General features: G+C 44.7%; 1 protein-coding gene across 3 annotated transcripts in view; it reads right to left on the reverse strand.

Annotated features, from left to right (window-relative positions):
• Nucleotides 1-25,526, reverse strand: part of ACACB (acetyl-CoA carboxylase beta) — a 106,376-nt gene that overhangs the window by 10,563 nt on the left and 70,287 nt on the right. For 2 of the 3 annotated variants that reach the window (XM_082667567.1, XM_082667568.1), the window contains exons 30-45: nt 25,330-25,429; nt 25,134-25,241; nt 21,946-22,002; nt 21,668-21,709; nt 19,728-19,943; nt 18,141-18,296; nt 17,065-17,268; nt 15,543-15,698; nt 10,132-10,254; nt 9,550-9,819; nt 8,530-8,627; nt 7,373-7,493; nt 5,329-5,439; nt 4,319-4,462; nt 2,863-2,983; nt 1,204-1,300 (exon numbers count right to left, since the gene is read on the reverse strand). In XM_082667567.1, the coding sequence (XP_082523693.1) occupies nt 1,204-1,300; nt 2,863-2,983; nt 4,319-4,462; nt 5,329-5,439; nt 7,373-7,493; nt 8,530-8,627; nt 9,550-9,819; nt 10,132-10,254; nt 15,543-15,698; nt 17,065-17,268; nt 18,141-18,296; nt 19,728-19,943; nt 21,668-21,709; nt 21,946-22,002; nt 25,134-25,241; nt 25,330-25,429 (2,124 nt within the window). The other variant, XM_082667569.1, reaches the window with a different exon arrangement.

Consider the following 25,526-nt stretch of genomic DNA (forward strand, 5'->3'; position numbering starts at 1 on the left):
ACCACTGGCTGCCCCCAGCCACATGCAGCACTTAATTACTCTCATTTACACTCCCGACAGTTGTATGAGGCAGGTTTGGGGAGAGCAGTCTTCAGATAAAGAGCTTCCTTATGGAGGGAGGAGTAGATTTCATCTCATGTTTAAAAAACATATTAAAAAAAATAAAACACTTATGGAGAAGCAGCTAAGTTCCAATACTAGGCTTAGTATCTTCATAGTAATTGCAGGGAGGTAAATAATAACAACAATAATGACAGTGATGGGAGCTGCTACCACCTGTGGAGTGGTTATGATTTTTTTAAAGCTTTTTATTTATTTTTTATTTTTTAATTTTTTGGCCGCGTTATGTGGCATGCGGGATCTTAGTTCCCTGACCAGGGAGCAAACCTGCGCCCCCTGCGGTGGAAGCGTGGAGTCTTAACTACTCGACCGCCAGGGAACTCCTTTTTTATATTTTAAGTGCCTAACGTATGTTATCTCTTCTAATCATCACAACAATCCTTTGGGGTGGGGGAGGTGTCGAATTATTACCCCCATTTTACAGATGAGGATGTAAAGGCCCAGAGAGGGTGAATGACAGAGCTCAGGTCCAACTCCAAACCTGGACTGGAAGCAACTACATCGTGTCAGGAATCTGAGTGGTAAATTATGAGGATGCTGCTTTGGGCTCCATATAAAGAGGAACTTTTGGGCAGCTGGAGCGATCCAAAAAGATAAGGGCTACGCCACTGAGGAATGAGAGGCTCCGCTTTCAAAGCATTCGAGCATTTAAGCCTTCTGCCAGCTATGGTCTACAACAGGGGTTCCTGCCTGTGGCCCTCCTGAAATGGGAATTCACGGTTCTGACTGTCTGCGCAGTTTCCGGGGGGAGTACCACCTTCTGATTCTCAAAGGGGTCCGTGGCCCCCCTGGCTAGGGAGCCCTGCCCCAGAGGCAGACACGAGGGGCAAGGGTGCTGGCCCCCAGCAAGAGGTTGGCTGAGATGCCTAAAGCCAGAGACAAACCCAGACTTTATGAAGAAGTTCATCACCCAGAAAACCACGCCCCCTGCCCCCCACTGGCTTTTCTTTCAGAAAATCCTGGGCCCAGGAAAAAAGGGTCCCTAGGGGCCACCTAGGAGGAAAGAACCCCTGGCTTTGTACCTGGGAGTCCCAATACCTGGGGAGGCCAGGTGTGTGCTGCCTGCCCCATCCTCAGGGTTACCTTGCTCGTCCCGTGACCACGGTCTGGGCCCAGGGCACCATGATTTCCTTGAAACTGCCCTGGTCGAAGAATCCACTCTGCCAGGATCCCTTCAGGGCTGTGGGCAGAAGGGCAGAAGTCCAGGCCAGGGGCTGGGTTGATAAGGGCCCCCCAGCAGCCGCCTGGAGGAGCTGACTGCTCTCCCGTCTCTCTAAGGACAGCCTGACCTTGACAGCCCAAATACCTTTTTTCCTGGAAAACTACACAGATACCGACCCTTCCCCCGCCCCCCAACACACAAAACCAGGGCTGCAAAAAATACAGCAAGTCAGGAATTCAGTCCATATAGAACATCCAACTATATACATCAACTCCTGTCAAGGCCAAAGACAAGGAGACCCTAATCACCATCTCTGCCTTTTCTTCCCAAGAGGCAAAGAGAGCTGATGGATGCTTTCGGAAGGTAGGATTTCAAGAAGGGACCACCTGCCCCCAAAAACTCATCCCTGACATGGTGGCTGCAGCTTCAAAACCATTTAACTGGGAAGAAAGTGTTCAATTTGAGAGAGAGAAAGAGAGAGAGAGAGAGAGAGAGAGAATGAATATGATGATGTCAATTGCAGCCATCCCTGGAGAGGACGTGGGGCCAGGAATCCACACCACGGTGTAAATGACTGCAGTTTGGACACGAGGTGCCAGGTAGCACGAGAGATCTCAAGTTGCAGGAGCGGGAGGTTGGGCTTCTGGGAACAAAGCAGCCCAGCCTCAGTGTCTGCCTGGGGGCTGGCCCGACTAGCTGGAGAAAACTGTCAGTAATGTATCAGGCGTTTTTTAAATCAAGATAAAGCCAGTGCTCGCAGGCGAGAGAGCCCAAGAGAAATGGCAGAGGGAGAAGCAGGGCCTGGGGCTTCTTCTGCTGGCAAGACCTGGCACGCTCCTGGCAGCACGTCCCCTGCCCCACAAAGCTGGGTGGGGAGGCCAAGTTCTAAAGGGGACAGCGTGTGAAATTCTAGACTCGGGATTGTGGTAACAGGGGCGGCTCAGCTTTCCTGTTCTGGTTGCTCCGAATGTAATCAAATCCTTCCAGGAGGCCTACCTGTCCCTTTCAGAGAGAGAGAGAGAGAGAGAGAGAGAAAGAGAAAGCGAGAGAGAAAGAATTGTGTGTGTGAAAGCATGTGGGTGCACACGGCGGTGTTTGAACATGTGCGTGCACATCTATCCACGTGAATCTGCAAACGTGGGGACAGAAGAGGCTAAGTTGCTCGTCCTGAGTAAACTCATGGAGAATTACCTTATTAGGTTTAGCCAAATAGAAAAAGAAAGAAAGAGAGAGAGAGAAGCATTCTTCTCTTTGAAACCCTGATGTCACAGCACCAGAGTTTCCACCTATGTAACCACATTTGGGGAAATTTGGGGAGGGAGGCCATGACCTCTGCTACCCTTCACCTCCATCCATCAGCTCCAGAAACCGGAGGCTGTTTCCACCCCTTCTTGGTCAATAGCTCAGGAAAAGCTTAGAGAAAAATCTCCATTCCTCCACCCCCTTTGTATTTGATCTCAGGTGTATCCCTCTGGGATATCTGACCAAGTAACGGTGCTTCTATCGACACGTTCCTTTATCCCAGGTGCAGAAAAGAAGCCCCAAGACCCAGGTCTCAGGCAAAGCCCTTTAGGACTTACTTGGGTGAGGCCTTCCTGCAAGCAACCACCGGGGGTCATAGGGTGAGCGAGATGGTTGGAATTCAATCTCTCTGTCAATGGGGTCAGTGGGTGTGATGATTGGGACAGGGCTGCGATTATCCTAGAAAAGAAAGCCAGGTCTCCAACTCAGTCCTCTGTGCTTGTCAGTAACGTCTGCAGCCTGCTCTTTGCCCTCCTCTCCTCCTCTGGTGGTGATGCCTGGTTACGTGACAGAAGCTCAACCCCAAATAGCTCATCATCACATTTATGAGTAGCATTTGGTGAGGGGGGGCTAGTAAGCGCCGGGCTCTACACATCATGTCACTTAACCATCATGATAACACCCTGGGGTGGGTGCTATTGTTACTCCCATTTCACAGATGAGGAAACCGAGGCTCAGGAAGATTAAGAGATGGTCCTGAGGCCTCATTACTATGGAGGAGGAAGCCAAGAATCAAATCGAGCCTGACTGCAAAGCTTGAGGATTCTCTGTTGTCCAATGTTACCTCTTTTGATGAGAGGAAATGCCACCTAGTTTTTGTTGTTGTTCGAGAACAGCCTTTTATTCTGTTTGTTCAGGCACCAACCATCGACTATTCCCTTAGAGAATTTACAATGACACGGAAATAGTACAGAGGTGATTTTTTTTGTAAATTATTTTGTAATTATTATTACAAAAACTTATTTTTTTGTAAATTATTTTTTTGTAAATAGTATAAACTATTTCCCTGGGTATAAAGAGGATATTTAGCAATTAACTTTCTGAGTTGTGGGATTAACAAACAAAGATTTAAAAATAAATATTAAAGTTGTTGATGTTTGGCATTAAAATTCAAAGCACCTTGTGTGTAAAATTCTAGCTGTATTATCTCAGGGTAATTAGTTTGCTAGTAACTGTCATACAGGATGGCATGTGCATTTTAGAGGCTTGTTTCCACCCACTTACTGGCTATATTACCTTGGACAAGGTACTGAATTTCTTTAAATCTCAATTTCCTTATCTGTAAAGTGGTAATAATAATAGCAGCTCTCCGATAGGGCTGTTGTGAGGATTTAACAACATCATGAAGATAAAGGGCTTCACATAATGGCTTTAGTAAGTGCTCAGCAAATATTAGTGATGACTCTTAAATCTTGGTCTTGGTGTAGGAGTTGTAAGAACTCTATTTTGTTTTTAAATTCATTAAATACATCATTCCACATTTAACACATGTCCACCCACACTGAAATTGCCACCTCTTTCTAAAGGATTGACAGAGAGCATCCTTACAGTGGCATTTTAAAAAAAGCAAAGAACAGCAAGTACAGGGCTTGGTATCAGAGAGGGAAGGAGGGAGGAGTAAAGAAAAATTAAACCCAGACACATCTTTAGTGCTCCCTGTTTCCCACACCACCTGGCAAATGAACTTGACAACAGAGTCTTCCAGGCTCTTAGCTGCAGGGGGGGATACTGCACCTTTGGCATATAGGACAGCCACTCCAGGATGGTACAAACACCCTCGAAGTCATCCGGCACGGTGACATGGGAGACACCATTGTAATGCATGATCTGCACGCCGCCCAGCTGGTTGTTGGATGTGTAAACCTCTCTGCCCAGGACCTGCTTTGACATGGCAGGGTTAGCAAGGTTCTGCCCGGCCCGGGGCCCTTCCACCTGTTCGGAAGTCATCTCCCTCAGTGGTCCTCAACCCTGGTTGCATGTTAGAATCATCTGGGAGCTTTCAAAAGTCCCGATGCCCCGGCTGTACCCAGACCTATTACATCAGAATCTTTGGTATTTTCTTTTTTAACTTCCAGAAAATTCCAACATGTAGCACAATTTGAGAACCAGTGATCCAGCTGATTACTCTAGTCAACTCCAAAGCAAAACCCTACCTAACATTTCTGATGCAGCAGGTCTGCAGTGTGGCCTGAGAATTTGCATTTTTATGTGATCCCAGGTGATGCTGCCGGTTCAGGGGCCGGACTTTGAGACCCTCAGTGGGGTTTTAGCAGATATTATGTTATGGAGGCCTTACGGCAATGTGGAAAGCATTTTAATACAGTGAAAAATGTCGAATGAAACTGTACTCACTAGGAGTCTAACCATGTTAAGATATAAGACGAGAGGAAAATACACCAAAATTATAGTAGGAGCAAAATTACTTTTTGGGGGGTCTTTTTCCAATTTTCTGCAATGGGTAATGCCATTTTAATAATTTTTAACATTTCAAAAATATTTAAAAATTTAAATTACAGTAATACAGAGTTAGTTCCACCAGAAGAGCCTAATATATGCACGTATTTTTTTTGGCTCATAAGAGGCCCATATAACTTCAAAATGGAAAAACAGCTCTTACATCAGTAGGCATGAAACTGGTTTCATGTTGAGAAAAATCCCCCATCAGGGACACTGGGAAAGTTAAAATGACCCCTCCCCTACCCCGCCCCTACATGTCCACTCCCCAGTGGCCCCTTCAAGGTCACCTTGTTGAGAGCCATTGCCCCTGTCAGGATGATGTGGGAATTCTCCACCTGGATCACTCGCTGGCCCAGCCTCACCAGGTAGGCGCCGATCCCAAGGGCTCGACAGGTCACCTGTGGAGACAGGATCCCTCCTGCATTCCCCAGGGCCACGTGCCCCACCTCCCACAGTGGGGACAGCCCAGGGACCCGCTGGGCACCAACGGAAGCTAAGCTTGGCCACTGGCAACCTGATTGGAGGCCAAACAGCGTGACACAAGCCTTCCTTCAGGGTGCCTGACCTCGGCCTCCTAACCAGAAAGAATGGGGTTAGCAAAGAAGAGTGTTGTAAAGACAGCGGAAGTGGAATGTTCTGGTTCTGTTCTTGTTCTGGTTCAAGAGGCATGTCTGCGGCTCTTCTGAGCTTGGTCACTCCTGAGACATTGCAGCCGTTCACACAACCAAAGGAGGCCTAGGAGGGCGTGTGAAACTGGAAAAATCCGAGCGAGGTCTGTACTGAGTTAACAGTATTGTGTCAACGTCAATGTCGATCACGTCCGATGGTTTTACTGTCATGGGGGAAGCTGGGTGATGGGTACATAGGACCTGCCTATGCTATCTCATATCTGGTGTGTCCTAAACTATTTCAAAATAAAAAGACATACACACACACAAAAATAAATAAATAAAAAAATAAAAAGACATACAGGCAGATCTCGTTTTATTGCACTTCACAGATATTGCTTTTTTTTTTTTTAATAACAAACTTAAAGGTTTCTGGCAACCCCGTGTGTCAGATGACGGTTAGCATTTTCTAGCAATAAAGGATTTTTTAATTAAGGTGTGTACATTTAAAAAAGACATTAATGCTATTGCACACTTAATAGACTACAATATAGTGTAAACATAACTTTTACATGGACTGAGAAACCAAAAAATCTGTGTGACGTTTATTGCTATATCCACTTTATTGCAACATTTGTTTTATGGTAGAGGTCTGGAACCAAACCTGCAACATCTCTGAGGTGTGCCTGTCTGTATATATATAAATAAAAGATACATATATGTTTATATATTTTTGGAATATATAAAGATATACATATCTTTTTATATCCTTCAAAATAAAAATATTTTGGAATACGTAAATATATGCATAAATCTTTTTATTTTGAAATATATATGAAACATATTTAAATGACATCTAGAAAACAAGCCTAAGGAAGACACTCATGGCCAACATCTTCCACCTTGGAAACTGAAGATACAACACTGACGGTAAAAATCGTATCTTGAGGGACAGTTTACCATTGAAAAGTACTATTACTACGACTCTACCAGAAACAGAAAATATTTTTGAAAAGGCCAAACTGGGGAGCGGGAAGAGAGTCATTTAGCAACAGTTAAAATCGGACAAAAGTTCTTCTAAATACTCGGTACCTTTTAAATAAGAGGTGATTGGCCCCTGATTCAAACCAACCAACTCTTTTTTTTTTTTCTTTGCCGTACGTGGGCCTCTCACTGTTGGAGCCTCTCCCATTGCGGAGCACAGGCTCCGGACGCGCAGGCTCAGCGGCCATGGCTCACGGGCCCAGCCGCTCCGCGGCGCGTGGGATCCTCCCGGACCGGGGCACGAACCCGCGTCCCCTGCATCGGCAGGCGGACTCCCAACCACTGCGCCACCAGGGAAGCCCAAACCAACCAACTCTTAACAAGATATTTTTGAGATAACACTTCAAACTGAACCCAAACTGTGTTCTGATGATATTAAAGAATTGCCACTGATACTGTTGGGTGTAACAGTACCATGGTTATGTTTTTAAAAAATTAATCTAGTCAAGATCCACATTGGGGTACTTACAGATGGAAAGATATAAGCGGAGTTTGCTTTAAAATATTCCAGAACAGGGGGGCAGAGGGACTGGGGACATAGGAATGGTTACACGTTGATAATTGTTGGAGCTGGTGATGACTACATAGGGCTCATTAGCAATTCTCTTTGCTTTCTTGACTATTTGAAAGTTTCTATAATAAAAAGTTGAGACGGAAAAGAAAATAGGAGGGGACTCACCAAGCTGATGGTGACAATCTCATCATAATCCAGGGAGGTCTCCCCAGCAATCATGCCTGAGCCCCTCAGGTTCTCTACGCCCAGGCCATCCTCCTTCCCAATGATATCCGTGATGACATACCTTCAAGAACCAAATGCGAGTTAAACACCGAGCTCTAGCCCAGAAAAATCCAAGGCTGATGCGTTTCCCAAGGACCCGAGGAAGGAAGGCTAAGCAAGGTGAGGGATTGGAAGGTGATAAAGCAGCTGGAGGTGAGATGAAGGCAGGGGTCTAGGCCCCTGATGACTGGCCCTAAAGTTTCTAGAAGGGCAAGTACAGCATCGATAATCATCACCCCTCCAACCAAAGATAAAGTTTGCCTATTCAGAGGCTGTCCTAATGAAATGGCACCCCACCCTGCATTCCTCCAGAAGCAATCTAGAATAGCCTTTGGTCTACAGAGACATGGGGGTATACAAGGAGAAGCTACGTGGTTCATAACCAGTCAATCAGTCAAGATTCCATGGCCATATAAGTACACTGTACAGCCTAACCCATTAGGGATTCACATGGCATTTCAGTGCATTAAATGTTCTGAGAAGGCCTGCGATAAAGATGCTTGTTGGATCTCATTTAACCCAGTGTTTCCCAAACTTACTTGACTACGGAAAATTTTCACTCCCTCCCATCCTCCCAAATCACCAACTAACATTCCAGGAAACTCAGCCTGGGAAATTCTGATTTAAATCAGAACCTGATTTTAAAAACCCACAACCCACAAGCCGGTATTGCCCTTGACGTTCTCACGAAGCAGGCCCCCCGGCATCTTCCCAGCTCACCAAGTCACCGCTGAGTCAGTCTGGCTAATTTGGTCACAAAATGTGAACCTGCAGCTCTGGGGACACTATGGGAATCCAACCTAATTCTCCTTGCATGATGTGGTATTTTTGCGAAGGGCGTGCCTCATTTGGGGATGACAAGGATGGGCTCACCCTAAAGGATGCCCCAGGTGTCTGAGCTATCAGTGCCCCCAGTGGAGCTCGGGGGTCCCATTGTACAAACGCTACCACCTGCTTGATATACTGTCATAAGCCCAGAGGCGAAGAGGCAGATTCCCCTGGGAGTAGCTGAAATTAACCACAGGCAAAATGAAGGCGCTGCCTGGTCAGTTATTTACCTGGATTCTCCTTCTTCCTCCACGTGTTTACAATGGACGGAGTTCAGGGAGCTGACTGTGGTGTAGTCTTGGGGAGTCAGGTACAGGTATTTAATTCCCTTAAAAATATATACTTCAGTAAGGCTATGAGTCCAGCTTCCTGCACTCAACAGCCACTGGTTTGTTTTAACGTCAACACTGGTTTGGGTGGGTGGCGGCGGGGGTGTTAATAACACCATGTTAATAATACAGTCACCTGTCTGATGTTAATACCATGTTAGTAACAGTAATAAACTGAAGGTCTGCTCTGTGCTTTCCACTGGTCCTTACAATACAACCTCACTTTCTTCCTGGGCTCTCTGATTTAATGTTTTTTAATCATCTTTTCATTCTCTTTCCCCTACGGAGCTTTTTTTTCTTAATGCCAACCCCCCCCCACCCCCCACCAATAAAATTTTATTGTAGATATATTGTTTATGTGTGTATATATGTATACATATATGTGTGTGTGTATGCTTTTTACATGAAAAGAATCATTTTTGCCCCCATGGCGGGGGCAATACCATCCCCTTGAGAACTCATGCTCCGGTTGCACAGAATGACTCTGTCCCCTGCATTTTCACATCACAAGATGTGTGCTTTTCTCTATTCATTTTGCCTTTCATGGTAGCTGGTGTCTCTAGGTCTCCTGGATGATTTTTAAGAACTTCCTGAGGCCAGGGATTACGCTGTCATTCACATTTGCATCCTCGGTGTGCACTGCGTTCCAAGAGATGCTCAGTATGTATAAACTCTGTGTTTACATAAAAAATAACTTTTTTTCATTATTGTCCCCCTAAGGATCCCATTTAGACCTTTTTTCCTAATCGTCACCCGCTCCCATGAAATTTTACTGCCTGTTTATGTACTTTATGGATATCTATGCTGTCTACACAAAGAGCAAGAAGATTTTGTCCGCCCCCTTGGAGGTGCTGTCACCCGCACAGAAAATACAACATGAGCTTAGCGCAGTCACACTGCCACCCCAGCTTTATGACGTACCTTGTGGGGGTCTTCCCGGTCCACCCAAGCCACCTGGAACATGTGTTTGATCTCCTCCGCAAGGCCGATACGGGCCCCACTGTTGGCAGCGAGGTAGATTTTGGGGATGCCCTCTGCCCGGGCCATCTCGGATGCCCGCAGGTACAGAAGGTCTTCTCCAAGGCCAAAGGATCCTATCCGGAAGGTGATGTCATTGCTGATGAGGATAACGTCGCGCCCTTCTGGGTACTCAAGGGTCTTAAACCTCATTTTGAAGGCCACCATGCCCACCTGGCGAGGACACGAATGCACAAGAAAACGGGCTTGTTTCTTCAGGAGGAACTTATTTATTTTTGGCCGCACTGCACAGCATGCGGGCCCTAAGTACCCCGACCAGGGATTGAACCCATGTCCCCTGCAGTGGAAGTACAGGGTCTTAACCACTGGACGGCCAGGGAAGTCCCCCAGGAGGAAATTGTTTTAAGGGGTGATTCCGGCCAGGGGCTGGGCTCTGTGAGGTGTTTTTTAAATTTTATTGAAGTATAGTTGATTTACAATGTTGTGTTCATTTCTCCTGTACAGCAAAGCGACTCAGTTCTTTACCTCATTTCCTCCAGGAAGTCGGTTCATCTCCACCAGCTGGCCCTGCGGGTCCAGCACTAGTTCGGTATATGTCAGGATGTCTTTGGGGTACTTGTCCGGGGAACCCCACATTTTAAAAAGAGCCTACAGAGAGGACAGGAAAGAGAAAAACCTGAAGTCATCAGTAAGGAAGTACATTTTCTACTCCTTTCTCTCTCTTTCAATCACGAACTATTTAAAGCATACATGCAGAAAAATAAATACCCAAGCATCTATCTCATGGCTCTGTCAAATCAGAATTTTTCCATAGTAGCTTAAGATTTTTTTAAAGAAATAAGAAAAATGCAGTTGAAGTCCCTGGTGTACCCCTCCCCATCCCATTCCCATCCCTCCTCCCCGCTGCTCCCCTCAGGTAACTATTATCCTGAATTACTGTCCATCAGTCCTCTGTATGCTTTTACATTTTTATTTCATCATATGTGCAGACATTTAAAACATAGCATTGGGCTTCCCTGGTGGCACAGTGGTTGGGAATCCGCCTGCCAAAGCAGGGGACACGGGTTCAAGCCCTGGTCCGGGAAGATCCCACATGCCACGGAGCACCTAAGCCCGTGTGCCATAACTACTGAGCCTGTGCTCTAGAGCCCGTGCACCACAACTACTGAAGCCCGCCTGCCTAGAACCCAGGCTCCGCAACAAGAGAAGCCACCGCAGTGAGAAGCCCACGCACCACAACAAAAAGTAGCCCCCGCTTGCCACACTAGAGAAAGCCCGCACACAGCAACAAAGACCCAACGCGGCCAAAAACAATAAATAAAATAAAAATAAAACCCCCCAAAAAACATAGCATTATTTTGCATGACTTATACTTTAAATAATGGTATTGCACTGGACACGTTCTTCCACAACTTATTTTTCCAGTTCTCCAATATATTTGAGAGATTTATCCATATTGATAAATTTAGCTCTGGTTTATTCATTTTCCCTGCTGTTCAGTTTTCCATGATATGAACATATCACAATTTATTTATTCATAACCCTTTTTAGGAACATTTAGGTTTCCAATTCTACACCAACAATGCTGTAATCAACATTTTTATGGTCTTTTTTTTTTTTTTTTAATAAACACGGATGAGTGTTTCAATGGGTGTATACCTAGGAATGAAATTGCTGGGTCATAGGGTATGTGAAAATTCAGATTTACTGGATATTGTCAAATTGTTTTACAGTTCTAGTAAGAATGTGTGAGAGCTCCTTTGCTCCATATACTTGTCCACACTTGGCTTTGGCAAATATTTTAACGTTTACCCATCTGCTGGGTGTGAAACTGTACTGTGATTTTTTTTTTTTTTGTACTGTGATATTGGTTGGTACTTCACTGATTATCAGTGAGGTGAGCACCTTAGAATATATTGATTGATCTTGTAAGTTTCTCTTTCTTTTGGTCAATTTCCTATTTATAACTCTTGCCCATATTTTTTATAGTTTTGCTTGTTTTTTTTTTTCCAACGGATTTATAAATGCTCTGCAGATAATATTGCTCTAACCCCTTGCTGGAAACAGATATTTAAACATATTCTCCCAATCTGGGGTTTGTCTTTTCTCTTTTACATAAATAACTTTTAAATTTTAACATAGTCACATTTATGGGGTTTTCCTATGCTTATGCTTTCAACTCACTCCGAGCAGTTTTAATCCTCTCGAAATTTATTTCTGTACACCAGATGAGGTAGAAATCGAAAAAGTTTTTTCCCAATTAGATAAGAAATTTCTTTGTACCTTTTAGTGAAATTTATTCCCTTGATTCAGAATCCCACCTCTGCATTCAATCAAGGTTCTGTCTGTGAGTGGGTCTGACTCTAGACTCTATTCTGTTCCATTGGTCTATTTGTTTAGCTCTGTTACAATAATATTACACACTGTAGTACGTACTACTGCTTGAAAGTAAATAATGACTTTTTTATTTATTTATTTTTTTTTAATTTTTTTTTTTTTTTTTTTTGCGGTATGTGGGCCTCTCACTGTTGTGGCCTCTCCTGTTGTGGAGCACAGGCTCCGGACGTGCAGGCTCAGCGGCCACGGCTCACGGGCCTAACTGCTCCGCGGCATGTGGGATCTTCCTGGACCGGGGCACGAACCCGCGTCCCCTGCATCGGCAGGCGGACTCTCAACCACTGCGCCACCAGGGAAGCCCAAATAATGACTTATTTTAAAGGATGGCTAAGACGAGTCCTCCTGATTTTGTTCTTTTTCAGAAGTGTTTTTGCTATTCGTGAACTTTTGCTTTCCCTATGAGTTTTTAAGTTGCACCAAAACTCCAGAATTATACTGAATGTATTAATTTTGGGGGAACTATTATCTTTACAATATTGAACCTTCCCATCATACATAAGCATGATATATCTCTCTATTTAGGCTTAAAGTATTTCCGTAAAGTTTCAAAATTTCCTCCATAAAGGTCTTGTATGTTTTTTGTTTGATTTATCCCTAAACTTGGAGCTGATCTTAATATTGTAAATGGCATTTTTTCCAATTAGATTTTACAATTATTGCTGGTCTATGAGAGTACAATCAAGTTTTGTATATTGCTCTTGTATCTAGCGATCTTGCTGTATTATCTAATTGGTTCCATAAATTCTCTTGGATTTCTTGTATAGGCGTTTATATCATCTATGAAAAACGTAACTTTGCTTCCTTCTTTCTAGTCTTTATACCTTTTATTTCTTTTTCTCATATTTTTGCATTGGCCAAGAACTCTAGTAAAAAAAGTTGAATAGAAGGGGTGTTAATGGATATTTCTATCTGTACCTATCTTTGAAGCGAATACTTCTAACATTTCACCATTAGCTGCTATTAATTTTAGGTGGATGTCTTTTATCAAAATAAACAAATTCGAGGCTTCCCTGGTGGCACAGTGGTTAAGAATCCCCCTGCCAATGCTGGGGACACGGGTTTGAGCCCTGGTCCGGGAAGACCCCACATGCTGCAGAGCAACTAAGCCTATGCGTCATAACTACTGAGGGTGTACTCTACAGCCCGTGAGCCACAACTACTGAGCCTGCGTGCCACAACTACTGAAGCCCATGTGCCTACAACCCATGCTCCGCAACAAGAGAAGCCACCGCAAGGAGAAGTCTGCACACCACAACGAAGAGTAGCCCCTGCTTGCTGCAACTAGAGAAAGCCCACGTGCAGCAACGAAGACCTGATGCAGCCAGAAATAAATTTAAAAAAAAATCCCCTTCTAGTCCTAGTTTATTAAAAGCTTTTATTATAAATAGATATTATCTTTTCAAATACATTTTTTGCACCTATTGAGAAATTTAAGTTCGTTCTTAATCTATTAACATGGTAAACTATAGACTTCCTAATACCATACAAGCTGTCACAAGATAAATACTACTTAGTCTAAATTTTTTTTAAAAAATCATTACTGGGTTTCATTTGCTAATATTTTAATTATGATTCGTGTCCGTGTTCATAAATGAGACAATAAACTTCCTTTCTCCTAATGTTCTTATCTTGGATTAATATTAAAGTAATAATAACCTGATAAAATGAGTTAAGAAGCATTCCCTTTGTTTTTTCTATTCTCTAAACAGTTTGTATACAAAGGGAATTATCTGTCCCTTGAAGGTTTGACAACAATTGTTGTAAAACTGTCTAGGACCAATTTTAGTAGATGGGTGTTTCTGACCTACGAATTCAATTTCATTAATGCCTTTTTTTCAAATTTATTTATTTATTTATTTATGGCTGCTTTGGGTCTTCATTGCACGTGGGCTTTCTATAGTTGCAGCGAGCGGGGGCTACTCTTTGTTGCTGTGCACAGGCTTCTCATTGCTGTGGCTTCTCTCGTTGCGGAGCACGGGCTCTAGGCATGCAGGCTTCAGTAGTCGTGGCTTGAGGGCTCTAGAGCGCAGGCTCAGTAGTTGTGGTGCACAGGCTTAGCTGCTCCGCGGCATGTGAGATCTTCCCGGACCAGGACTCAAACCCGTGTCCCCTGCATTGGCAGGCGGATTCTTAATCACTGTGCCACCAGGGAAGTCCCTGGCTGGGCCCAATTTTAGTAGATGGATGTTTTTGAACTATTAATTCAATTTCATTAATGCTTATAATCTATTTACATTTTCTATTTCTTCTTGAGTCAGTTTTGATAAGATATATTTTTCTCAGAAATTTTCATCTGTTTTCAAATTTATGGGTTGTCCACCATACTCTGTTTCTTTACCTAAAAGAAAGTGGATGGATTTATTCCTGATTTGTCTGTTTCTTATTCTTATGGCCTGTGACTTCTGAGGCAAAAGGATACAAACAATGACATTCTTAATTATAAAAGTTTCCATTCTACTGAATACTTTATATATATTTCTTACCACAACCTGGGGAAGTAGGTAATATTATTAGCCTCATTTTACAGAGGAGGAAAGTGAGGCCCAGAGAGGTGAAGGAACTTGCCCAGGGACACACAGGAAGCAAAGGACAGATTTGGAACTCAGGCCCAGGCCTTACTGACCCTAAACGGCAGGTTTTCCTACTGTCCTGCATCTCCTATGCCTAAAGTACACTGATGCTTTCCTGCGGACAGTAGAAGTCCACGACCTCAGTTTCATGAAGGTCATTCACAAGGCAATGGAGAAGATGTACACAGGCACCCATATCACCAATGCCAGTGTGCTCAGTCTCCTTGAAAGGCCCTTCTACGTAAAAAAAATAAAGGCATAGAAAGCATACTTGAAGGAAATACACTAAAATGGTATTGCAGCCCTCAATGGTAGACAAGTGATTACCTATGAGTGAAATTTTATTTGCTTATTCCTATTTTTCTGTATCCAGTGTATATTTAATAATCATAAAAACATAAAACATTATTTTTTTAAGTAAATCAAAAAGTCCTCAAAGGCAGTGACCCCATCCTCTTCCTCATGGTCTATCTACCCTTAGAATGGTTCCTGGCATGTAGCCAGCACTTAATATAAGCACTAAAAAGACCAGAAGGAAGTGGTAAACAATTTGTCTTTAGTACGTGGAACAAGGAGTCACTTTTTCCTTCTTTCCATTCTCCTTTACCTTCCAAAGTTTCTATATTATATTCCTTTTTATCACTGGGATGAAATTAGGTTTGTTTTAGAAAAATATACTATGAAGTCATTCTCAATATTAGCTTCTTTTCCTTCACGAATACTGTGTTCTTTAGAGTGGGGTCTTCAGAAGAGTAACTAAGGGGAATTCCCTGGTGCCCTGGTGGTTGAGACTTGGTGCTTTCACTGCCGTGGGCCCAGGTTCAATCCCTGGTCAGGGAACTAAGATCCCACAAGCCGCACAGTGTGGCCAAAAAAAAAAAAAAGAGTAACTAAGGATGGGGGGTGTGGATGCCAGTGGAGTCCCTAAGGGGACCCTGGGCAGTGCTGAGTCTCAGCCTCAGGACTTGCCTGCCTGAACATTTCCGGGAAGTCATACACATAGGTGGTACCCAGGGACTGGGCCTGGAATCGCTTAGCCTGGAGCAGATCCTTGGTGACGTAGGGAGTATTGATCAGCATCCCGTGCTGGGGCCCTTGTTTGTTGCCGAAGGAGTGAAACATGATCTGGACCAGAAAGAAAGAAAAACAGAGAGTGAGGAGGGCAAGTCTCAGAGAACCACACTCCTGCCCAATCTATTTCTTCCCAGTCCTCAGTGAAAATGCAATGAGGGAATACTACTCAGCCGGAACAAAGAATGAACTAATGCCATTTGCAGCAACATGGATGGACCTAGGGATTATCATGCTAAGCGAAGTAAGTCAGAAAGAGAAAGACAGATACCATATAATATCACTTATATGTGGAATCTAACATATGACACAAAGGAACTCTTATGAAACAGAAACAGACTCACAGGCATAGAGAATAGACTGGTGGTTGTGAAGGGGGAGGGTGTGTGGGAGAGGGACGGACTGGGAGTTTGGGGTTAGTAGGTGCAAGCTATTATATATAGAATGGATAAACAACAAGGTCCTAGTGTACAGCACAGGGAACTATATTCAGTATTCTGTGATAAACCATAATGAAATAGAATATTAAAAAAATAATGTGTATATATATGTATAACTGAATCACTCTGCTGTATAGCAGAAATTAACACAACATTGTAAATCAACTACAATAATGAGGGGAAGCATAGCACATATCACATAACAAAGTGAGTGCCCGGGAGAATAATCTCTTCTCTGCCACTGTGGGAAACAGATGTGGAGACACAGCTCCAAAACTGTAATTATCATACTACTAACACACACACACACACACACACACACACACACACACACACACACCCCCAAACAAACCAGAGTGCATGTAAAAATTGGTGAAACCCAAATAAGGTCTGCATTTGAGTTAATAGACTTGTCAAGACAGGAAGTGGACCAGTGTCAACTTCCTGTCTTGACAATGTCTCTGGTTAAAAAAGATGCTATCATTGGGGAAAGCTGGGTGAAGGGTACATGAGTATTCTCTGTCCTAAATTTTCTCCTCTGTGCTATTTTTGCAACTTTTTGAGAGTCTTTAAGTGTTTCAAAATAAAACGATTATATACATATACATGTAATCCACTACATGTATATATAGTAGACAATAGGAAACTTGATTCATTTTACAAAAGTCTATTCCAAAACACGGTTGGGGAAAATACCATTTCCCTAACTGAACTAACTTGGGAACTGTATTATAATAAGCCGTAATACTCCACATCTTATCCCAAACATGGTTCTAGACTGGATTAAACTTTGGATTCAATCTCCTTCCCAGAGGAATGAACAACTGGGATTCAGAAGCTAATGCGTTTATCATAAAACTCAGAGGAGCAGCCTCAGTCTGACACAGCAAAGCTTCCAAGTGCCATTTTAATCTGCGTCTTGCTCTCCGGGCAGCCTGCCTCCACTTTGACTTGACCTCTGTGAGCCAGCCCGGCCTTACGTTTCCAGATCTGGGGTCGGTCACTTCTTTGTAGAGGCTGATGTCCAGGTAGTAGCCTGACTCGTTGGTGATGAACAGGCGGATGGGAACGGCGCGGTCGGTGGTGGTCTGGCGGATGTTGATCTTGACCTCAGCCTGGAGCACGCGGAGTTTCCACAACCGGCTGCCGTAGCGCATCACCATGGACCGCACTGACTCCTCAATCTGCGGCATACCACAGCAATTCAATTTCAGGACCCATCCGCGCACACTCGTAATAGTTCTAGCTCTGATTATAACAGAAAGATGAGACACACTGAATGCAAAACGCACTGCGTGTATATAGCAGAGCAATACGCAGCATGTATCCATTAACTCTAAGCTGATAATAATCAAAGGTATCACGCTAAGCATGTAAGCTCGTTATCTCACTCTGTCCCCATCGTTACTCAGAGAGGCTGGTATGTGTGTCCCTCACTGACAGATGTGGAAACTGAGGCTGGTAAGAGCTAGTGCCCCTATGTTACCCTGTCTTTCTCTCCATCATGCATCCCAAGCCTATGCATTTTCTTCTTCAAGGAACTATGTGAACTGGTGGAGTTGGGGAATCAGCATGGGCCTCTGCACCCCACACATGCCAAGCAGATGGACTAGAACTTCTTTCATCCAGAATCACCACCACAGACACTGCCTGCTCGTGAAGAACCAGCCAATGGAGAATGGCTGAGCCACGGACCTCAGGTTCTCGCCCCCCTTCCCCCGCCCACATGCAGCCCCCAACAGAGCCTGGAACTAGGGAGAGGACGAAATTTTGTTTTGTAAAGGACATTTTGGGCATCTGTGTCTTCCGAAACGTGAAGCGTGCCCACGGAGGGGGAACATCCTTAGGGACAGTCCTAAGGGTGGTGGCTGAAAAACGGCTCTACAATTAATCGATGGAAGGTTTGTTCTCCACCTGCAGCAAGTGAGGCTCAGACATGCACATACGCATCCTGGAGCTCAGGTCTCGAGCACCAGGAGACGATACCCTGAAGCAGGAAGGTCCCAGTGAAGGTGAACCTGGAGCCTGGTGAGAGCCCCACCCCCAGAGGTGAGACCTTAGAGGGGTCCATGATGACGGTGGGCACGAAGTTGAGGAAGATGTGGTTGCAGTCGGTGCGCACGCTGGTGTTGTTGAACGCCACCTCCAGCTCATCCATGGCCTCCAGAAGCAGCCGCTCGCCTTCGTTCTGCAGGTACTCGAAGGAGGCTTCCTGTCAAAGGGGGAGAGGGGCAGCCGCTAGGCCAGGGGCGCAGGGCCCAGAGAGTCAAAGGGAAAGGAGAGCATCCCCCTCCTCCAAAAGGCGTGCAGGTCAGACAGCAGAGCCCTGCCTCCAGAGGTAACGGGATGTCCAAGGCTGTCTCGTGTATTCAGCACCTCTGTTATTTTCTGTATTCTGAGGCTTTGACAGCTGGGCCTGGCTGACCATGGAGGGACTGTCCCTCCCAGGGTTAGCCAATTCCTAGAGTTTATAAACAACTCACCCATGAGCATGCGTTTCAGGCAAACCAACCAATCCAGACCCCACACCCCAACGACCTCCTTGTCAGGCTCTCACCCTCCAGGCCACTATCCACTGGCCCTAATCACCCCAGGGCCAGGTATCAGACAACTAGAGACAGTCCCTACGCTCACAGCCTGCTGAAATTACTCAAGCTAGCCAGTCCCAAGCCTGCTCACCCTGCCTCACCCATTCCTTCCTGCAGAATCCACAATAAAGGCTCCTGTCCATGTATCCCCCCTCCCTCTGCCTCCTGAGCAGCCCTGGTGCTTCCCCATGTGGCCCCCACGGCTCAGCATGCCCCCTCCTCTTGGAATCTGTGATAACAAATAAACCATCTTTTCGATAATAACTGTCTCCTGATCTGTCGGCCTTACCGTACCTGGATAATCATAAAAGCTATTAAAATATCTAGGTGACAGAGGCAGCAAAACACTGATTAGCTTAACATCCATCACTGGGGGATGTGTTAAAAAACATTACACACACAAGATATACATCCATGCAAGGGAATTGCATGAAGGAAATCATCTTCATTAACATGGAAAGAGGTCTACAGTGGGAAAAAAAAAAAAGCCTTTAAATGATTTGTCCAGCCTGAGCTCCTATCTGTAACATTACACCTACAACCCAATCCCAATACATATATGGAATTAGGCCTAGAAAGGGTCACCAACAGGGCTGACCCCTGAATGGCAGGATTCTGGTCCTTTTCCTTAATTTTAAAAAATATTTTCAGTATTTTTTGCAACCTTCACAATATAATCATGAATTACTTTTCTAAATGCAAGAAACAATGGGACGTGATCTCTCACGCAATGAGCAAGTACAAAAAAATCCCCTTAACAAATCAGGATATTTCTTTTCTATCCTCCCAATTCTCTCCTCATGCAGAGAGATCTCTGTGACAGAAGGAAGAATTCACATGACGCCCCATGAGAACAGACCACTTCATTTTTCACCTCCCACTCCGTCCCCAGACTGGAGTGTCAGTCACAAGGGCAGGGCTGTGTGTGCCCTGTGCACCCTGAGATCCCCAGAGTGCAGCCCAGGGCCTGACCCAGAGCAGGAACTCAATGAAGGCAAGGGCAGCACGTGAGTGACAAGTTCAGGGGGAGAAAGAAACACCCTGTGACATCCTACCTTGGTGATCAGGTCTGAATGCCTGATGATGACGCGGATGAAGAACCTGTGGTCCGTGACCTCTGCGCCCTCTTTCACTCTGGCAGCGCCCAGGTACAAATGCATCTTGTGGTTGGCACAGGGCATGGCAGTTATGTCAAAGTTACGCAACCGGCTGAGCTCCAGCTGGAAGGCCAGGGCCGGCTCCAAGTGACGGTAAATGCGATCTTCTGCAAACTGTGGGCCGACCAGAGAGAGAAAACAGATGGACACACAGACACAGGTGGCGTTGGACACTGGGGCTGCGTGCCTGCTTGATCCACGCCCTGTCCTGCAGATCCCTGGTGTTTGCAGGTTTAGAACTCAGGAATGAAGCATTCATGATGTCCTCTAATTGGGAGCTCAAGAGATTTGGGATTTTGCGATGGTCCAGAGGAGAGCCACGAGCATGGAACCTTGTGCTGGCATAAGCCTCTTGGCCCCAGGGGAGCCCAGCTAGTCCCCAGCCCCTGCTGGCACCACCGGGCTGTTCTCTATCTGCCACCACACAGAGTATTTCTCAAGAAGTCACTAAGCCTTAGCTTCCTTGTGGAAATCGGTCCTCAGAAGGAGGCGACTGACAGTGCTGGAGACTGGAGAGAAAATGAAGAAGCTGAAGAAAGGATGCATTTAACTAGGAAAGTAAGGCTTTGGATAGATTAAAATACTGTTTAGTGGAGACTGGATTTGTACTGGGAACAAGCCCACCTGTTCTAGAATAAGGATGAGCAAACTTTTTCTTAAAAGGCCAGAGGACTGATGGAGTATACGGTCGGTCACAACCGCAGTCCACCTTCCGAATCCACGGGTTCTGCATCCGCGGACACAACCAACTGCGGAGATTCCGTCCATGGTTGGGTGAATCCACGAATGTCGAATCCGTGAACACGGAGGGCCAACTGTACTCGATTCAGCTGCTGGAGCGAGAAAGCTACAGGAGACAGTAAGTGATTAATGGGTGTGGCCTCCATCCCAATCAAACTGTGGTTATAAAAACAGGGGGCTGGCCTGCAAGCCATAGTTTGCCAACCACTGTTCTGGAAGAACATAAGAAAAAGAGGTTGGCCAAATGTCCATTGACAGATGAATGGATAAAGAAGGTGTGGCACATATATACAATAGAATATTACTCAGCCATAAAAAGGAACAAAATTGAGTTATCTATAGTGAGGTGGATGGACCTAGAGTCTGTCATACAGACTGAAGTAAGTCAGAAAGAGAAAAACAAATACCATACGCTAACGCATATATATGGAATCTAAAAAAACGGTACTGATGAACATAGTGGCAGGGCAGGAATAAAGACGCAGACGTAGAGAATGGACGTGAGGACACGGGGAGGGGGAAGGGTAAGCTGGGATGAAGTGAGAGAGTGGCATTGACATATATACACTACCAAATGTAAAATACATAGTTAGTGGGAAGCAGCCGCATAGCACAGGGAGATCAGCTTGGTGCTCTGTGACCACCTAGAGGGGTGGGATAGGGAGGGTGGGAGGGAGACGCAAGAGGGAGGGCATATGGGGATATATGTATACGTATGGCTGATTCATTTTGTTGTACAGTAGAAACTAACATAACATTGTAAACAATTATACTCCAATCAAGATATTAAAAAAAAAAAAAGAAAAGAAAAAGAGGTTGGGAGAACCGTCTTACAGAGTTACACCGGCAAGTACAAAAAGTATCCAGGTGAGACAGAAACCTGTAGTGAAGGCTGAAAGGGAGGGAAACGTGGGGTCTGAGCTCCACAGAGCAACACGGGGCTCTCACTGGAAATACCAGCCCAGAGGAAGGCTGGAATCTACACAAAAGTTGCATGTTCTAGAATATGGGGACACCACAAGGACTAAGAACCATATTCTTGCTGAATATCAAATCTCCCAGGGAAGCCAGAACCAGTTCATTGCTCTTCACCATACCTCGTCTCTTGCTCTGAATGTGAAAAACTTGGGAAATTCTTTCTGCAAAAAGAAATCCATATGAAAGACAAATCAAGCAAGGCTCATTTAAATATTTATAGACCTGTTCTGTGATTTTTAACCCTAACCCAGTCCACTTCTAGAATGAATCGTTTGGAAAGCCATCTCTTCTCTAGGGACTGATTTTTTCCACCCCAATCTACAGAGTAAACATCAAACAGATGGCACCCGGTCTTGAAGAATGCGAAAAACTCAGATGCGCTGAGAATCGGACTGACCTCTTGGGCAATCAGGAACGTAATTCTTCGGAGTCCATACTCCACAAGGATGTTTTTCTGCATTAAAAACCAAAAACACAGTGGGATCATATTTGGCCACAAAAAGGAATGATATCTGTCACCACCCGGATCAACCTTGAAAGCATGCCGAGTGAATGAGGCCCGTCCCCAAAGACCTCATAGTGTATGAAATTCCATTTATCCCATTGATAGGAAACACCCAGAACATGCCAATCCATAGAGACAGAAAGTAGATTAGTGGTTGCCTAGGGCAGGGGAAAGGGTTTTGGGTGGAGGGAACGTGGGGTGACTGCTAATGGGTATCTTGGTGGGAGTGGTGCAAATGTTCTAAAACATAATGATCATAATGATGGCTACACAACTCTATGAATACATAGTAGTCCCTTCTTATCCATGAGCTGTACGTTCCAAAATCCCCAGTGGATGCCTGGAACCACGGACAGTACCAAACCCTATACATACTACGTTTTTTCCTATATATACATACTTATGATAAAGTTTAATTTATAGATTAGGCACAGTAAGAGATTAACAATAATTATAACAAAATAGAACAATTATAGCCGTATACTGTAAGAAAAGTTACGTGAATGTGGGCTCTCAAGATATTTTCCTGTACAAATTTAATGCCTTTTCCGTCTTAACTAGGCACTTACCACTCACTGTGGCCGTAATGTTTGCAATTTAGGGTGTGACAGCAAAACTAGCACGCATTTCTTTTCTCCTCCTTCACAATTTCATGGATAGAAGACTTGGTTTTACCATAGATCTTAGCAACTCAGCATACATTTTTTCCCCTTCCTTATTAAGTCAAGAATTTTCACCTTTTCATTTAAAGGAAGCACTTGACAGCTTCTCTTCGGCATGTCCGAGTTGCCAGCATCACTTGTGCTTTGGGGGCATAATTAAGTAAGATAAGGGTGACTTAACATGAGTACTGCAACACCATGACAGTTGATGGGATAACCGAGCTGACTGCTAAGTGACTAACGGGCGGCTACACTTGGACAGAGGGATGATTCACATCCAGGCAGGACGGAGCAGGATGGCACACAACTTAAAACTTACAAATTGCTTAAACTTAAAAATTTCTGGAATTTTCCATTTAAGACTGCGGTAGACTGTGGGAAACTGAGACTGCAGAAAACAAAACTGCAGAAAAGGGGACTACTGTACTGATAAGCACTGAATTGTACACTTTAAATGGGGGAATGGTGTGCTAAGTGAATTATATTCAGGAAAGCTATTAATATATACATACATATTACATATATATATATATATATATATATCTCTTAACATTTCATGAACTCTTTAATGAAATTGGTGGGATGGGGCATTGCTGTATTTAAAAAAAAAAGATGACAAGCTGAATAAAAAAGCCTGACACAAAAAAGTACAAACCATATACTTTAGTTTATACAAAACTCTAAAATAGACAAAACTAATCTCTACTATTAGAAGTCAGGCTACTGGCTGGTTATCTCTGGCGGGGGAGACGTAGTGATGGGAAGAGGCTCAAGAAGGGGTCAGAGCAGTCATTTCTTGATCTGAATGTTGGTCACACTTGGGAATTCCCTGTGCAGATTCACCAGGCTGTACATTAATGATTTGTGCACTGCTGTGTATATTCGACTTCAGTCAAAAATTACCCAAGGAAAGTACTAAACTGTTTTTAGTTGCTCCCTAAACGAAATAAATATTATTCTGTATAGTTCTCTGGGGAAAGGAAAAACACCCAGAAGACCAGAAAACAAGGATATTTTTAAATTTCTCCATGTGATAAGGAAAATTACTAGGAGAAATGAAGAGTCTTAGCCCATTTCAGAAAGAGGTAAGGCACTTAACAGAATGCAGGTTGCAAAGAAAACAGGAGAAATTGGAAAATGAAGAGGATTCTACTGGGAGGCTGATTACTGTTCTCAATTAAAGGTGTGCGTGACTGTACAGGTGTGTGTATGTGTCTGCGAATGTGAACGTATGTATCTTCTTAGTGCAAAAGTTTTTAAATAATATAGAAATATGTAACATTAAAATGTCTCCCACTCTCCTGGTAGGTGTATATTCTGCTAACTTTCCTCTCTTTGGTATGCTGTATATAAACACTTATTTGTACAGAGACACATACGTTTAATCTTTTCTAGTTCATGCATATCCTCCTGGGTCGATATGTAGAGAACTGTCTCCTTGCCCCACACAGCCACGTTGCCCCCCATAGCACGGCTGTTCACAGGTGATTCTGACACCCCTCCACTGCCCCCTCGGGGGAAGAACCACCAAGTATCTTGAGCATCCTCTGATTTGGTTAGGGGGTAGGCAAACTGCCAACAGCTCAAACGTTGCCTTATCTAAGCCATGGGATGCCAAGCTCAAAGTCCAGTAAGGACATCAGCTATGTTAAGAAACAGGCTAGAGGGAAATATACCACAGTCACTGCCCTGGATGGTGGGGCAAGCTCTTCAGATCCGTCTGCCCCTTCAACATTTTCTACAATGTACGTCATTACACTGTTGATTAATCAATCACACAAGGCTAAGTACATCACTAACAATAATGTCCCTAAGCTTTCGTGGCATCATCCGTGCATTATTCACCCAACACCTCCTGCCTAGGAAGCACCAGGCCAGGTCCTCTGAGGGACACCAAGTCAGAGGAGGTAAGAGGTGTCCCTCCCACCAGAATAACATGGGGGATACAACACATGTACAGATAAACACACTAAAAAGCGACAGCTGAAAATTTCCAAGTGTTCTTAAAGTTGAGACCAAGTCAGGAGAGTAAAGAACTAACAGCTATACAGTGTGCCTGGCAGATGTGATTAATTTATGAGCTTAAGTATCCCATTTTACAGATGGGAAAACTTAAGGATCAGAGAGATAAAGTAACCTGCTGGAGGTCACACAGCACCTGCCCCATAGTTCTACTACCTACACTTGCCAAGCTGCTCCACATCTGTCTGCAGCTGGGGTCATTAAGCATATGTAACAGCTGTCCCTACTGCTGGGTAAGAATCCATGCCGGCAATGGACACCACATGTTTATAAAACCAACCCACAATTATATGCGTACATGGTTGTTTATGTAAGTGACTTGGGCACATGGACACCTCACCAAGAGAGCCCTTCCTCCTTCTCCAGGGACCCAGAACCAGAGGCTGCCCAGCATACCTTGGACTGAACGAATGTCCGGAAAACAGGCACCAGCTGCTCGTCCTCCAGGTAGTCTGCGTACTGGATGGCCACGTTCAGGATGTGGATCGGCTCTTCTCGGAGGCTCTGGGAGAGAAAACCAAGGGTAGGCAGTAGAAGGGCCCAGGGCCCCAGCCCGCCCCCTCCTCCGCTTGCTCCCTGCTCAGACACTCACCTTGCTGTCATCCTCGGAGTACAGGGAAGTACGGGCCTTGCTGAAGAGAGGAACGTCCTTAGGCACGTTGGCAAAGCAGGAAATGACCTCATCAAAGTTCCTGGGGGCACGGGGCAGAGAGGGAGGGCTGAGGGGCCGCTGCCCCACAAGGCAATAGGTCAGGCCTGACCCTCACTCTTTCCCAACCACCACTCTGC

This window comes from Grampus griseus (genome assembly GCF_964374135.1).
Source record: "Grampus griseus genome assembly, chromosome: 12".
Taxonomy (NCBI): domain Eukaryota; kingdom Metazoa; phylum Chordata; class Mammalia; order Artiodactyla; family Delphinidae; genus Grampus; species Grampus griseus.